The sequence below is a fragment of the Syngnathus scovelli genome, chromosome 4, assembly GCF_024217435.2.
Source record: "Syngnathus scovelli strain Florida chromosome 4, RoL_Ssco_1.2, whole genome shotgun sequence".
In the NCBI taxonomy this organism is placed as follows: Eukaryota; Metazoa; Chordata; class Actinopteri; order Syngnathiformes; family Syngnathidae; genus Syngnathus; species Syngnathus scovelli.
The window spans coordinates 7,846,901-7,863,493 of NC_090850.1; the positions used below are offsets into that span (position 1 = coordinate 7,846,901).

The 16,593-nt window shown below is 45.6% G+C and overlaps 1 protein-coding gene across 1 annotated transcript; it reads right to left on the reverse strand.

Annotated features, from left to right (window-relative positions):
• Positions 1-3,241: 3,241 nt before the first annotated feature.
• cart3 (cocaine- and amphetamine-regulated transcript 3) lies at positions 3,242-4,521 on the reverse strand. Its single transcript, XM_049717839.2, has 3 exons — positions 4,287-4,521; positions 3,873-3,956; positions 3,242-3,759 (listed from the first exon to the last, which is right to left on the reverse strand). Exons 1-3 carry the CDS (start codon positions 4,485-4,487, stop codon positions 3,652-3,654), a joined length of 393 nt encoding a protein of 130 aa, XP_049573796.1. The 5' UTR covers positions 4,488-4,521; the 3' UTR covers positions 3,242-3,651.
• Positions 4,522-16,593: the final 12,072 nt, after the last annotated feature.

Consider the following 16,593-nt stretch of genomic DNA (forward strand, 5'->3'; position numbering starts at 1 on the left):
TTATCTTGACCATAGTTTGCCATATCAAGTGTTTGGTAGTCTCTAAATTATTTGTAGCTGCGGCGGGCTTTGACGATGCATGAACTGTCTATATGTACCCTCTTTTTGGCTGGCGACGAGTCTGCCCAAGAGTGACAATGTGTGATATATTCATCATATTATATGATTTGGGCGTGGGGAGGGGGGACGGCATGCTCGAATAATGGTTAGCATGATGCCCTCAAATGACTTATTTGCAACCCTGAACAAGATAATGGGTATAGAACATGGTTAGAAGGATGGCGGAGGAAAGTAAACTGCTACAAACACATGACGTTCAATTTGAGATTTATTCACATATTAGTAATATAACATCATGTAACTTACCATCGCTGCCTCAGGAAATTTGTCGGTTGTGTTGACAGCCAGAGATGTTTTTAGCAGACATCAATCCTGTCGCAAAGCAATACCTGTTTAAGGCTCTGTCATTTGTTTACCTGTTCTATGTCTCAATCCATCACGTTCTCAATCACCCACAGCCTCTTTTTCTTATTTGACTTCGTCTGTCTCTGTCAAATTATTGCACTGCCGGCTTGTCGCTTTGGACGATGTGGAGAAAAGCCATAACATTACAATTGGAGGCAATTCCTCCAGGGTATCAGTGACAAATCCTCCCTGTCTGGATGTATAAGAAGTAAGATTAAGAAGATTTGGGGTCAGGCAGAACACAATTAGCATTGCTGCGTATACAGTCGTAATAAAAAATGGATGATCAGATTGATGAGAATATTTTTTGTTTTCAAGCATTTATGTACAAATGTACAAATGGAAAGTAGTAGTACATTTATAGTAAAATCTTAAGATCTTGCCACATGACTTGTCTCATTCGTTTTATTTTGTAGCTTCCTATTGTAACGTGGGAACCTAACAAGATTTTTCACCTTGTAGTTTTTCTCCAGCTGCCTGTGAATTATTAATACAAATGTGTGTTTGGCTGACAGAAAAAAGGAAAGTGTTTCTTTAGTCCCATGCGGACTTCCCAAATGGAAAGACACACACCCAAAAAAAAGGACAAGCATTTTGCACTTGTCTCCTCTCAATATTTATGAGAGCTGACTGGCTGCAAAGAGGATGGTTGGGTAAGAGACAAGTGACCATCAACAATTCTCAAAGTCAAATGAGAGTCAGCAGCCAAGTGTCACATTTTAAAGTACCTCTGATTGAGTAGGCTTTTCCTGAGATGTTTTTGTTTACTTGAAGAAGAATGGGCAAATACTATAGCGATCTCTGCGTAATGATCTCTGTGTGTGCTTTAAGATGTGACAATAAAAAGTCAGGAAAAGTCTACTGGAACAATTGAAATTGATTTGGGATGAATCAGAAGCACTTTTAATGGTGGCCAAAGCCTGCTAATTGCCATTTAACATGGCTTTGAATGCGAATGATAAATTATGAACACCGCTAAATGCCAACTTATGATACTAAAGTGGGCAGGTAACTTTCTCGACTTTTGAGTACGAGATCAAATATGTGCTAGACCATAGGTGTCAAACTCAAGGCCCGGGTGCCAGATACGGCCCGCCACATCATTTTATGTGGCCCGAGAAGACAAATTGTGCATCAAATTCGTGTGTCATTACTAGAATTGCAAATTGTCTTTACTTTTAAAAATATCTTTTTTTATAAAAATTTGACCAGTTTTTACTAGTCTGATTTGAAAACGAGTTACTTGTCGGTTTGTTTTGTAGCTTATACTGTACATAATATGAGGTGCTCATACATTTATTTGGGTTGACAGTCATAATGGCCCTCCGAAAGAAACTATGACTACAATGCGGCCCGTGAAAAAAATTAGTTTGACACCCCTGTATAGGTGTCAAACTCTAGGCGCGGGGGCCAGATACAGCCAACCAAATCATTTTATGTGGCCCGCGAAGACAAATTTTGCATCAACTTTGTGTCATTACTAAATTTACAAATGTCTTCACTTTTAAAAAATAGAGACGTTGCTAGTTTCTGATTTCAAAAAGTTATTCATCAGTTTGTTGTGTAGCCTATACTGTACGTATGCATATAAAAGACGTTGACAGTCATAATGGCCCCCCGAAGGAAACTATGACTATGATGCGGCCCGCAACAAAAATGAGTTTGACACGCCTGTGTTTGATTGTATGACTTGGCAGTATTATTTGCCCAGAACAAGGACCATCTCAACATTATGCCCATGGCACCAGGTAGCCCTAAAGGACCACATAAGTAGCCTGCAAGCGTGTTCCGAAAAAAGTTCACCATTTATGCCACCTGAGAATATTGTAGGCTTGATCAACTCAGAGTGTTGTCACTTGCAGAAATGTTTAGAATTAAAGTGTAGCTCGTTGCTATTCATCTATTTCCTGCCTTTTTAAATCTTCCTCATTTTCTTTCAGCTTGCCCCATTATTACACACCACTTCATCCTTTTCTATCGATAAGTCATACTTTAAAATTGTCTTCTCTGAACTTTCTTCCTCATCCGTCCACCAATGTATATCCCCACTGGACCATACTGTTGGTCGCAAATCCTCACTTCATTCCTGATTGGGGCCTCCACTACCTTTCCCCATAACTTCATTGTGTGTCTTATCAACTTGATTAAATAGTTCCCACAACTCTGCACATCACTTTTGTTTAAAATGGGCACAGTTCGTCCATTCCTCTGGCATCTTTTCACCCTCTAGAATGTTATTAAAATGCCTTATCAAAAACTCCACAGCCACCACTCGTCTCTGCTTCCATATCTTCCATTCCATTCTAACTTATAGGTTAGCTGCACCATCAGCGGTCAATGTTTACCTGGGCACGGGGCAGCAACCGATCCGATGTGAAATTCTGTGGATGAACGTTCATAATTTTTGTGTACAGTTGAATCATTCGCCAGCTGATTTTGGTTGAAAGGCTGACTCATGTCTTGGACACATTGCAGCTATTCAATGAGGGCACATATACGTAGAGAAAAGCAATTTCACTCTCATTCATATTCATACTGCGCTTCCTGTGTGGAAGTCAGGGTGAACGACTTCATCACAGCGACTTAATGTAAGATCACATTTGAATATCTATCTTTATTTTGTAGACATATTTATATTGGTGTGGTTGAAAGACCAATTTTGTAGTGTCTGAGGTCAATTTATTATATTAATGTGCCACTTGCTTTTTGTTTGTCAAGCTTCATTGTGGTTGGTGAGTGATTCATCTATTTTAAAAAGATTACATGACAAGGGCACTGCTTTACAAAACACGAGTCACCATTTATTATTTCTGCCATGATAAGATGCTAAGTACACAAACATTTACCTGAAACAAGATTTTTGTTATGTAACAATTTTACGCATGTCATGACAGTTTCAATCAAAATTAGCAGTATTATTGTACAGAATTTTGCACTCAGTGCACATGGACATAAAGGACATATGTGACAATAGCTTGCCTCAGCCCTCTGCGGGTTTCTGTGACTTTATTGTGCTTCCAGTATATCATTACAGACTTAACGGTGATAAACAAAATGCATACATGAATATACATATTCTTCAACTGTCATCCTCATCGAGCTTTTCATCAAAATATGACATTATGGTGGGAATGAGTGACAGTTTCTTATCTTGATGCTACATTCTACATTGAGAGCCAAGCAGTCTCATAAGCACTTGAGCAAGAAAAAATTGCAGAAAGCTCCTCGGGGACAGTCGCACATCTTCCCGATGCGTGCTCCTTTCCTCACCGCGCACTGTTCCCCGATGTCACACTGAAGGAGGCGCACAAGACAGCAAAATTCAATCGAAACAGAAAAGCACCGCGTACTGAAAATCTATAACAGCCTAAAATAAAAAAAAAATAAAATAAAAAAATAGTCTGTACCGTCGGGACTTGGCCAAATTTTTTCTCCCACACCGGCAGTCGTTTCGTCTGCAGCTTTTCAAGAACTTCCTGGAGCGCTCCAAGCTGCAAAGGGCAACGTTACGTTTGGTTTGGAAGAAATTAACACATCTGAGGATCAAACAGCAGCCACAAAAGGGTCAAATTTCCAGATAAAAAACCCCGCAGGTAAATTGTCTTTTCTGAGTGAAAATGTAAATGACAAAAATCAGAAATTTGCTTTTTAAGTGATACAATACAGCAATTGAAAAATAATTTTCTAAAATATATATACCTAACTTTACTAGTATATATGTGTCAAAATCAGCTTAGCTCCATTACATATTTCATTCCACACAAAAAAACCACACACATTTGTTATTTTTGTGCATATCTATCAGAAATTCTCAAGCTTACCAATTGCTTCTCACTTGTCAGGTTCGGACCTTTTGGGTAAAAATCCCGCAGGGCCCTGGGAGTCAGATCCTCCTCAGACTCGGTGTCGGTGAATTGGGCTTGAGAGAGAGGACAGGAGTGCTGGAGCAGCAGCAGCGATGCGCACAAGAGCGCGCCACTGAGCCGCCTGGAGCTCTGCTTGCTGCACGACATCGTCATCATGTGGCCTGTCTAACATGCGGACGAGCGCTTAACACCTTTATACTTGACGCCTGGGATCATCTTGCTCAACCTCGCCCTTTGATTCCCCCCCCCCCCCCTGCAAAGTTTTGTCATGCGTAACAGGCGCCTTGGGTGAGTCATCCATCCAATAAAAGTTGCTGGGCAAATTGAGCCTACTTTGTCAACAAGGAAAAAACAACCATGCTCCAGGAGGTCACACCAACAAAAATTAAAGTCTGAATGCAGCGTGGATGACTGAAAGTATTTATTTAACGTCATTTAATGTTTTAGAATTGCAATCCTAGGATAATTACATTAATGCTGACAACATTGAGTTGATTGATTTGGTAGTTTTTAATGTGCCACCTCTAATGAGAGATCCTGCACACAAGTATGATACTTTAAATAGAAAGAAAATAATTACATTAAATAGGAGAAAATGTGGTTTGAAAGGAAACATTTGTTATCAGTATTGAAAGAGAGAAAATAATCACAATAGTGTGTTGATTAGGGCGGCTCGGTGGCGCACTGGGTAGCACGTCCGCCTCACAGTTAGGAGGGTGCGGGTTTGCATATTGTAGCTCCTGGATGTTGGAGTTTGCCATTTTCGTCTTTGCCTGAAGGCGTCGGATGTTGAATAAGCTCCCATCCAAGGCGAAACTCGATGGCGACACCGCTATCCTCTACGATGGACTGATGGACTAGGAGTGTGGCTGCTGCCAGGAAGAGGTTGAAGATCACGAGAGCCAGTACACACCCCTGCTTCACCCCTACTTTCACGGGGAATGAGGGGGACTGTTCACTGCCTACAAGTACACAGACCTGCATACCATTGTGAAACTGGGGGTAATATTGTGAATTTGGGGGGAGCACTACACTTCATGAAGATGCTCCTGAGCAAATCACGATCAACTGTGTCAAAGGCCTTGGTGAGGTCAATAAAGGTGATGTGTTGTTCCCTGCATTTCTCCTGGATTTGACGGGCAGTGAAAATCATGTCCAGTGTACTTTGGTTCTTTCTAAAGCCACACTGTGTCTAAACTGCTTTTTATTTAGATTTGTTTGCTGCATTTTTGTGTTCTCTGGTTACACTTCACTGATTTTCTTTCTGCTTCTGTTTGGACTGAGATGGAAGCGCATAAAACTTTGATCATGCTTGAGGCTGCATGACTCACATCCCCCCATTTTTAATGAGTGGGTGATCAATTTAACTTTTCATTCACAACCACAATTTCATTTGTTTTTCTGTCACACAGTTGTCTATTTGGTCCCCCCAGTTGGTCCAGTTATGTAACTTTAGTGGTGATTCAGATTCTTTAAGCTCAACACAAAGTGAAATAGTTTGTAACTTGGGGTAAAGTTAGGATGTGATTGTAAGGAGTTCTCATTACTTTCTCAGAATATTAAAGACCCTGTCAATTTATATATCTGTTAAATACATTCTTCAAAATCTGTTCCTCACATCACATCTTTGTAAAGTCTACTACTAGCGTGGCTGCATATGAGTGCTTCATAGTCAGCCATGTGCATATGTCATGATAAGAATGGCACGAGTGCCAGCAAGGGAAAAGAAAGGGAAATTTAAAAAAAAAAAAAAGATTCGACAACCAGCGTGTGGACCAGGGCTTCATGGTGGTGTGGCTGCTTTAGAGAGCCTCGTTGTTGGCAGCGGAAATGTACATGTCATGGGGGGATTCTGCAAAAACAGAATTTAATTGCAGCATCCATGCATTCGTCCACCGGTGTCACCATGTTTGGTTTGTTTGTTTCCCCTGGCCTCAGTGCTTCTTGTTTTTGTCACAGCCATATATCCCACCCCCAAACATACTGTTGCTTTTTGAGTGGTCCGCACCACCAGTGGTAGAACTCGGAGAAAATCAGATGGCAAGATGGATTTTCTGAGTTTTGTGAGCTCCCAAATACCGTGGGAATTTAGCTTGCAGGCAAGGTTAGTTCTTGAATGACGTTGGCATCGAGCAGCAATAATAATAATAGTAATAATAACAATAATAATAATAATAACAATAATAATAATAATAATAATAATAATAATAATAATAATAATAATAATAATAATAATAATAATAATAACAACACATCAGATATACTATATATAGTGCTTTTCTGGACACTTAAAGACGCTTTACAGTGGATACATTATTCATGCATTCACACATTCACACTCTGGTGGTGGTTAACTACATAGTCACAGCTAAATAGCCAACTCTGGTTATTGAATGACCCGCTCGACCACGGCCGCCACATGTGGCAGGACCTCTGGCGACCATGTAGCTCAGGGGTGTTAAACTCTGGCCCGCAAAGACAAATTGTGCATCGACTTTGTGTCAATACTAATATTTCAAATTGTCTTCACTTTTAAAAAATAGAGATGTTGCTAGCAGACTTCAAAACTAGATATTTATCAGTTTGTTGTGTAGCCTATACTGTATGTAATATGAGAACGTCATACATTTATTTGGGTTGACAGTTATAATGGCCCTCCAAATGAAACTATGACTACAATGCGGCCCATGACAAAAACTGAATTTGACACCTCTGAATTGTAGCTCCTTCTCTTACTGTGACCCTCAAGTGGACAAGCAAAGATTGATGCTACTATTATAGAATAATTGAGTAGTGTAGTAACTATTGAGACGCTATAGATAATTTGTCATCTGACATGTTAAATCACTAACTGACTACTCAACAACATCAAAGTGAAGCACGCAGGAGGTCCAGCATGTTTGGGCGATGTACTTCCCTTGCTATTCTTGCCGAGATTTGCTTTTTGGATCGCACAGCAACACTGATTGTTAGAGATTCGCTCACTCCAACTTATTTTGCAAGAACCACACGGGAGACAAGTAAGTCCTTTTAGACACCTGCAGGTGGAGAGTCCATTCGTCGCTGTGCTTGCAGCGATGTTCGAATGGAGGTCTAAACTCTCCCAACTGCAAGGACATATTTATTAAGAGAAACAGAGTTGGGGGGAAGAGTAGGCTGAATAGGAAGCCCTTGTGCTCTAGTCAAAATATATCAGGGGGTGTTTTACGACCTTGTATAGGATGGCACAGCTATCTTATTTATTACCGGTTGCATTCCAACATAATCATACGATAAGGATAATCTGAAAAACCCTAATATCTCCCTCCTGTTTTATCATATGATTATGCCACCCCAAACAACAAAGACAAGTAAAAAAAAACATATATATATATATGTATAATGAAGAAAGAAGAATAGTAAAAATAAAAAACAACAATGATAGCAACACTTTCCAGTGAAGATGAGGTACTACCTTAATACCCCAGATCAAACTTATTGTGTAAGCGAAAAACCTGCTGGCCAGATGTTATTAGCAGGAAAATTCTCACACGGTCCCTCTGCCTTAGGCGACCAGAATGCTATCAATAAAAAAAATAAAATAAAAAGAAAAACAAAGAAACAGTACATCATTGTATCCATCACTTGCGAAGCATTTTTGATGGTCAAATCAACAAGTTTCCGTAAAACATGCTCAACAGAACAGCATCTACGCAATCCACGTCTCATTATCATTATCACATCTGTCACGTCTAAGAAGTTGTATATGTGCTCGTGTTTTCGTCAGCTGATGATGTTCTAGTCTGTAGGTGTGGTCTGTCACACACACTGGCGCACACACTCGTGTCCAGTTGGCAGGCAGCATCGGACAACTCTTGTGACCACAAAACCATGATCCGTTCTGAACAGGCACGTGCACTCATAGGATGCAGGTGAGGCAGTGCTTCCGAACTTCTGGACGAAGTAGGTCCCGTCCGATGGTGCAGCCATGTTGGTAGTAGAGCCCTTACACCTTGAAAACGTCTCTCTCATCCTGGCACACAGCGGCGATGTCCAAAGCTCCCATCCAGTCTCCTCCTGGAGAACAGTCATCGTTAACGCAGACGTGGGTCACGTTACCTTGGATGTAACGTGTAATTCACTCCAGCTGGTCTCTCTGTGTAGGCCACTTGCGGTATTGTTCGTCCTTTAACAGTCACATTGAGATTTGTCCAGAATAGCTGATCACAGGCACCGTCTGCAAGTCCAGGGTGGTAAGGGTCGGCATCCTTGACTGTGACAGCACGGTGTTGATATCCAACTCCTGGATGCCGTGTCCCCCCTGTAAAACAATGCTCTAGACTTTCTTGCTACGTTTCACACAATAATAATGATGAGTAAATCATCAGATAACTCTCGTGCATACACTCCAACAAACGTTAAGCAGATGTGAGATAACTTGCATGAAGTCTACTTAACCAAACATTGAGTAAATATGGGATAACTTAAAAACTGTCCCGGTCAACAACAATTCATAAATAGAAACTACAAGGTATAATAGATAAAGAACTTCTCTTTAGCTAGACAAAGAACAAAGGTGTTCTGTTCATAACTAGTGAGGGCCTCTCACAGATAAGACAAGGAAGGGAGTATAAGAACTCCCTCAAACCTGGCAGATGTGTTGGCCTTGAGCGAAGGTATGAGACCTCCGGTTCAGGCCGGCCAGCGCTTCTACAAAACTAATTATCCTGACATTTCCCCACTGTTTATCACATATTTGCTCAAATTCACACATCACCGTAAACAACCCCTTTTCTCGACTCTCAGTCGTCGGATCACATTTATGAGGACAAATATGTTTACACCAAAGGATAAATGATGCGATGTCATCATTCAGAATGCCACGGATCTGGGAAAAGTCTGGTAACACAGATGCAGGAATTCTGCCATCAACATCATCACGTTGCCGCTCAGACATTAGGTATATCTGAGCAATCTCGTCCTCCATGGGTGATATTACTGTAGTGACGAGACGATTAAACAGAGCACGAAGACATGGTATGCAACGTCCATACAAGGTGAGCATAGCAGCAAACACTGCAACTGATGGTAAAATTGAGGACACAATGGCGTTATACTTCCCAAAAGCAGTCATCCACTTGTAGTGCTCTTTCATTCTCGTTTTGAGGGATCGCAGGCCTGCAATCGCCTCCGTCAGGCTCCCATCAGGGTCGGTGTTGTTGGGGATGAAGGTGCAGCATTGATCTCCAAACATTGCGCAGACCCCTCCTTTCTCAGACAACAACATATCATGAGCATTGTGGTTCTGGATCAACATTAGGGAAGGCGTGGCTAGCTGTTCATGCACTGCCTCGAGCCCCGCTAGTGTCCGTTTGCCCAATATCTGCATGTTGTAATGGATGTAATTTATCCTGTCTACGTTCTTGTTCATCGTTCACCAGCAGCAAATGGAGGACTCCTATCCCGCTGCAATTTGGTCACTTAATTCTTATTAATCAGGAACTCCTCTAGGGACTCCAATTGCATCAATTTCGGTCAAATCATCGTCGCCTCTCAAATTTAAAGATATTTTGTTTTTTACCAGCTTTTTTCCCAGATCTTGGCATGTTGATGTATATACATTTTGGACATTTTTGACTACATTCTCTGAAAACAATGGCTTCTTTTTTTTTTTTTCTCTCAATGGATATCATATAGAATGCTCTGTCACACATTTCACAATCCAGTAGACGTGACAGATTTCACACAATCTTTGGTCAATGGCAATGGTACAACATAAATAATCGGTCGCAAATCCATACATATGAGATATACAATTTTTTCTGTCTTTGCAGCTTGTTTTGCCATAAGCAAAAAAGTTTCTTTTTTCAGTTACTTATAGTTAGTTACCTGAAACAAATTATCCACATTCATTCTAGATATTAAAGGGAAATGTGCTTTCGGGAGTTTGCAAACATATTTTTTAAGGTTGTGTTAAACTTATAATCATATTAATATCTAGTATTGGAGTGCTCGTGTGGATTGGTGGGTGGCGAAGAATGTGCAGGCAAACTGCATGAACTTGTTTTCGTTGAAGTGTTGTGGATAGGCCCAGACAGGGAGTACCGGACGAGAACACCTCAAGGTCGGTGAGAAACGAGAATAACAGCACGTCTATGTGGTCGGGCTTCGCGGGGAAATCCACCCACCTGACCTCAGCGATAACACCGACATGGGGAGGAGATGGCCATCGACCAATCATCTCACAATATTTTGCATGCTTTAATATTTATATTGTGTTTCTTTAAAACTGGGCAACCCGGAAGAATGTGTCGTCTTTTGGTGGTCACAAAAACGCACGAGTTTTAGTGTGAGGGACCCGGGACCCAGGCCTGTATTAGTGCGCTTTGTCAGGAATAAATAATTGGTAAATTTGGTCTAATTGATCTACTGGTCTTCTCTTTGACAGAACGAACTCGCAAAATTGTTAGGTGCGCCAGTGTGTGGATTAGGACATAGCAATTTATGTGTTAAGTGTTGATCGCAATTTGGAGTCAGATCAATAACTAAAATCCCTAACCTAACAATATTCATCCCATTCTTTAACATCTACAGCGGTTGTTGACAAAGTACACATATAAACATCATACTTTCATGGCAGTCCAGATCTGACACAGCAGATCATCCTGCAAAGTGTCAGGCAGGGAACAAGGCGGAGGACTCGGATGCAGAGTCGTTTCTTTCTCTGATTTATTCCAGCACACACACTGATCAAAAGTACAACTCAAAACGCCTCTTGCGAGGGAAACACGTGGCAAAAAGTTCAAACAAAAGCGTCGCACTGGGGCGAGACAAAAAGGCTATGGGGATCAAGGCACTAACAAAAAGCGTCGCTCTGTGGCGAGACAAAAAGGAGGAATCTTACTGAGAGCTCGGACGTCAAAGAATCGCTGGTGGTCGGGACGAGGCAAGACACACTGGCACAAGACAAGGGAAAGACACGGACTAAATACACACAAAAGGGCTGGGAGGCAGGTGCTGACAATTAGCGCCAATCACGCCGGTGCCACAATCGGGATCGGGGAAGACAAGACAACCAAACACCGAGGAAGGAAACACGAACTGAAACGGAAGGGATGACAAAATAAAACAGGAAGTAAAGTTACGACACCGACGAGACAGAAAACTGGAAAAATAAACGCGACCGCATGACATAACCCCCCCCCCCCTAGGGCCGGATCCCAGACAGCCCAGGAGCCTCAGGGTGAGCTGCATAAAAGTCCTCAAACAGTCCCGGGTCCAAGATATAACTAGGCGGCACCCATTGCCGCTCCTCCGGCCCATAACCCTCCCAGTCCACCAGGTACTGCCAGCCCCGGCCCCTTCTGCGCACGTCCAACAGTCCTTTCACCGCGTAGGCCGTCCCACCTCCCACAGTCCGCGGAGGCGGGGGCGGCGCAGGATCTGGCACCAACGGACTGTCCACAACCGGCTTGACCTTCCCGACGTGAAAGGTGGGGTGGACTGCAAGGGACCTGGGCAAGCGGAGACGCACCGCGGCCGGGTGCACGACCTTGGCGATGGGGAACGGACCCACGAAGCGAGGCGCTAGTTTCCTGGAGTCCCCCCGGTGGGGGAGATCCTTGGCGGACAGCCAAACACGTTGACTCCGCTGGTACACGGGCGCCGGACGTCTCCTCCGGTCAGCCATCCGCTTGACCCGGTCCCCCTGGCGGACCAGCGTGGCCTGCGCCGCCGACCAGACGCGACGACAGCGGCGCACCAAGGCGTGGGCCGAGGTCACCGTCACCTCCGGCTCACTGTCAGGGAAGACTGGGGGCTGGTAGCCATACACGCACTTGAATGGGGACATACCTGTAGCCGTGGTGGGCAGGGAGTTGTGGGCATACTCCACCCAGGTGAGGTTCTTGCTCCACGAGGAGGGGTTCTGGGAGACCAGGCAGCGGAGACCTGTCTCCAACTGCTGGTTGATGCTTTCCGTCTGCCCGTTTGCCTCCGGATGATAGCCCGACGTGAGACTCACGGTTGCCCCTATGAGCCTGCAAAACTCCCTCCAAAACCTGGATATGAATTGGGGCCCCCTATCAGAAACAATGTCCTTTGGGAACCCATGAATCCGGAATATGTGGTCCATCATCACTGTGGCCGTTCGTTTAGCGGACGGGAGCTTGGGCAAGGCGATAAAGTGAGCCATCTTTGAGAATCTGTCTACCACCGTGAGTATGGTTGTTCGCCCATTTGAGGCCGGAAGCCCGGTGACGAAGTCCATGGATATCTCTGCCCACGGACGCGAAGGAATGGGTAGGGGATGCAGCAACCCCATACGGGCGCCGTGGGAGTTCTTATTCCGGGCGCAGACGGGACAGGCTGCGACGTATTCTTTGACGTCTGCCCTCATGGAGGGCCACCAGAATCGCTGCTGGACGACAAACAGGGTTCTGCGCATGCCCGGATGACAGGAGAGTCTGGAGGTGTGAGCCCAATGGACGACTTGGGATCGTAATTGATCGGGGACAAATAGTCTGTTCTCAGGGCAACCACTAGGGGGTGGCTCGTTACCATTGGCCCGCTGTACCAGGCCTTCGATAGGCCAGGTCACTGCTCTTACCAGGCAATGAGGAGGCAGAATGGATTCAGGCTTCTTAACTTCTGGATCTGGGTTGTAGACACGGGAGAGGGCGTCAGGCTTGGTGTTTTTGGTTCCCGGTCTGTAAGACAGAGTAAAGTTAAATCGATTGAAAAAAAGTGACCAGCGGGCTTGGCGAGAATTCAATCTCTTAGCTGACTTAATGTATTCTAAATTCTTATGGTCTGTCCAGACCAAAAAGGGCTGCTGTGCTCCCTCCAACCAATGTCTCCATTCTTCCAATGCCAGTTTCACTGCCAACAGTTCGCGATCTCCCACGTCGTAATTCTGTTCGGCTGGCGTCAGCCGTCGAGACAGCAACGCGCACGGATGGAGCTTGTTGTCGCTCTTGGCTCTCTGTGATAGAATGGCCCCTACTCCTCGATTGGAGGCGTCCACCTCCACCACAAACTGTCGTGACGGGTCGGGAAGCGTGAGGATGGGAGCGGTGCTGAAGCGGTTCTTCAGCTCCTGGAAGGCCGCCTCCGCCTCCGCCGACCAGCGGAAGGGAATCTTAGGGGACGTTAGCGCATGCAAGGGAGCCGCCGTGACACTGAAGCCCTTGAACCGCCTATAAAAATTGGCAAAGCCCAGGAATTGCTGCACCTTTTTGCGGGAGTCAGGGGTAGGCCATTCCGTTACCGCGCTAACATTCGCCGGGTCCATCTCTACTTTGCCCGGGGCTACGATGAAACCGAGAAAAGATACGGTGTTCGTGTGGAATTCACTTTTCTCGGCCTTAACGTACAGTTGGTGTGCAAGGAGTCGTCGCAGCACCGTCTTGACGTGAAACCTATGGGTCTTCAGATCCGGGGAATAAATCAAAATATCATCCAAATATACATACACAATTCGGTCCAAACAGTCTCTCAGAAATTCATTTATCATGGCCTGAAACACCGCGGGAGCATTGGTGAGGCCAAATGGCATTACTAAGTATTCAAAGTGTCCTCGATGTGTGTTAAACCCCGTTTTCCATTCGTCCCCTTCCCGGATGCGCACTAGATGGTATGCGTTGCGCAGATCTAACTTTGTGAACACCCGGGCTTGCTGTAATTGGTCGAACACGGTCGACATCAGTGGGAGCGGATACCGGTTTTTGATTGTGATCTGATTGAGGGGGCTATAGTCAATACAGGGACGTAGGGTGCCGTCCTTTTTGCCCACGAAAAAGAACCCCGCACCCGCAGGCGACGATGATGGTCGAATCAATCCTGCTTGCAGGGAGGAGTCTATATAATCGTTCAAGGCCTGCTTTTCAGGTCCCGAAAGAGAATAAAGCCTCCCCTTGGGTATGGTGGAACCCGGCAGGAGTTCAATGGCGCAATCATACGGACGGTGGGGGGGTAGGGAGGTAGCCTTGGCCTTGCTGAATACCTCGGCCCATTGGTGGTAACACGCAGGAACCCCGGTTAAGTCTGGAGTTTGCGCGTCTAAAGCAGGAGGCACAGCGCGCGGGTTAGACTTGATACAGGAATCATGACAGTTGGGCCCCCATCCCGTTATTTCCCCTGATCCCCAGTCTATAGCGGGGTTGTGGTGTTGAAGCCATGGACACCCGAGAATGAGGGGGTTCATTGGGGAGGTCACGACATGTAGTCGTATATTCTCATGGTGGGGCCCAATAGACAGCGAGACAGGTTCTGTTATGTGGGTTACCTCAAAAAGTGCCTGTCCATTTAGTGCCTTGGCGTTCACAGGAGTGTTCAGCAGGTCAGTCTTTACCCCCCATCGGCGAGCAAATGCCCAGTCTATCAAGCTTTCATCCGCTCCTGAGTCTATTAGCACTTCAAGTTCTATTTCTTTTCCCAGCTGTGTAATCCTGCCCTTGGGGAGCACTCGCCCCGGGGACAGAGCCGCAGAGAAGGCGCTTACCTTCAGGGTCCTCCTCACCGGGCAAGAGAGGGGGAGGTGTCCGAGCTCACCGCAGTAGTAGCATCTTCCTTCCCGGCGTCGTCGTAACTTCTCCTCCTCTGTCAACTTTGCTCTGCCCAACTGCATCGGTTCTGGCTCCTGGTGCTGCCGATCCCCGTCCGGCCTGGGGTGGTTCGCGTCTAGGACAGAAGGAACGGCTACTGGCACGAAGGCCGGGGCGTTCCTGCTTCGGTGCTTCCTCCACTCTTGCAGCCGGTTGTCGGTGCGGATAGCCAGAGCGATGAGGGCGTCAAGATCGGTGGGAAGATCTAGGGGAATTAGCTGATCCTGTATGGATCCAGAAAGGCCTCGGAGGAAGATGTCATACAGCGCCGTCGCGTTCCAGCCGCACTCCGCGGCCAGCGTGCGGAAACGGATGGCGTAATCTCCGACGGTCTCTTGTCCCTGGGCTATCTGACAGAGATAAAAGCGGGGAGAGAGCAACAGGAGATGGAATCCCTGGCCCATTCCGCGGTGGCCCACGTGCGGGCCCTTCCCGTCAGGTACGATACCATGTAGGCCACCGTGGGGAAATCCGCTGGGGACCTCTCAAAATGCATCTTGCACTCAGTAATAAAGGCCCGGCTAAGGCCGGGTTCGCCGGAGTAGCGTTCTGGAGGAGCCAGTCTGGCACCGCCGGTCATGGGAGCTACGGCAAGGGAAGTCACTGGGGAAGCCGCGGGTGTACTGGAGGTCGCTGCTGGTCCCGTGTTTAAGAGCGAGAGCACGTCCTGCATTTGTTGACCCAGCTTTGCTACTTGGGTGGCGACCGCCCCTCTGAAATCTTCTTGACTCTTAGCGAGCCCTCGGATTTCCTCGCCCAAATTGCCCACTTCCCTCTGGTGCTGGGCGAGCTGTGAGGCGTGGGCGCGCACTACGGCGCACAGGTGCTCCGACTCTGCCGAGTCCATGTCTGGCCAGTGTGTACTGTCAGGCAGGGAACAAGGCGGAGGACTCGGATGCAGAGTCGTTTCTTTCTCTGATTTATTCCAGCACACACACTGATCAAAAGTACAACTCAAAACGCCTCTTGCGAGGGAAACACGTGGCAAAAAGTTCAAACAAAAGCGTCGCACTGGGGCGAGACAAAAAGGCTATGGGGATCAAGGCACTAACAAAAAGCATCGCTCTGTGGCGAGACAAAAAGGAGGAATCTTACTGAGAGCTCGGACGTCAAAGAATCGCTGGTGGTCGGGACGAGGCAAGACACACTGGCACAAGACAAGGGGAAGACGTGGACTAAATACACACAAAAGGGCTGGGAGGCAGGTGCTGACAATTAGCGCCAATCACGCCGGTGCCACAATCGGGATCGGGGAAGACAAGACAACCAAACACCGAGGAAGGAAACACGAACTGAAACGGAAGGGATGACAAAATAAAACAGGAAGTAAAGTTACGACACCGACGAGACAGAAAACCGGAAAAATAAACGCGACCACATGACACAAAGGTCAAATTGATCTTTTAAATTGAAGGCATTCAGTGTTTTTGTTCTTGTTGAAACAAGCTCTACAAAAGAAAAAAAAAATTGTTTTGTTTTGAAAATGTTTTGACTATGAATCAAATCCATATGTTGTATAAAGCTGACTGACCTGCCCCACTATCCCTCCTCTTGAGCCATGTGACACGCACCATGGCTCAATATTGCTGCCCATTTGCATAGGTTCTTTGGTGGGGTAGGTCATTTATAGATGCTATTCTCTAATCTTGCCCCTTTTTTCGTCCATAATTGAATTTCAC

What these genes read in the sequence shown, in the direction of transcription:
- cart3 (XM_049717839.2), bottom strand. Translation starts at nt 4,487, where the DNA reads ATGATGACGATGTCGTGCAGCAAGCAGAGCTCCAGGCGGCTCAGTGGC. An exon ending in TGACAAGTGAGAAGCAATTG is followed by an intron (nt 3,957 to 4,286) that starts GTAAGCTTGAGA and finishes TGCCCTTTGCAG; the next exon opens with CTTGGAGCGCTCCAGGAAGT. An exon ending in AATTTGGCCAAGTCCCGACG is followed by an intron (nt 3,760 to 3,872) that starts GTACAGACTATT and finishes CGCCTCCTTCAG; the next exon opens with TGTGACATCGGGGAACAGTG.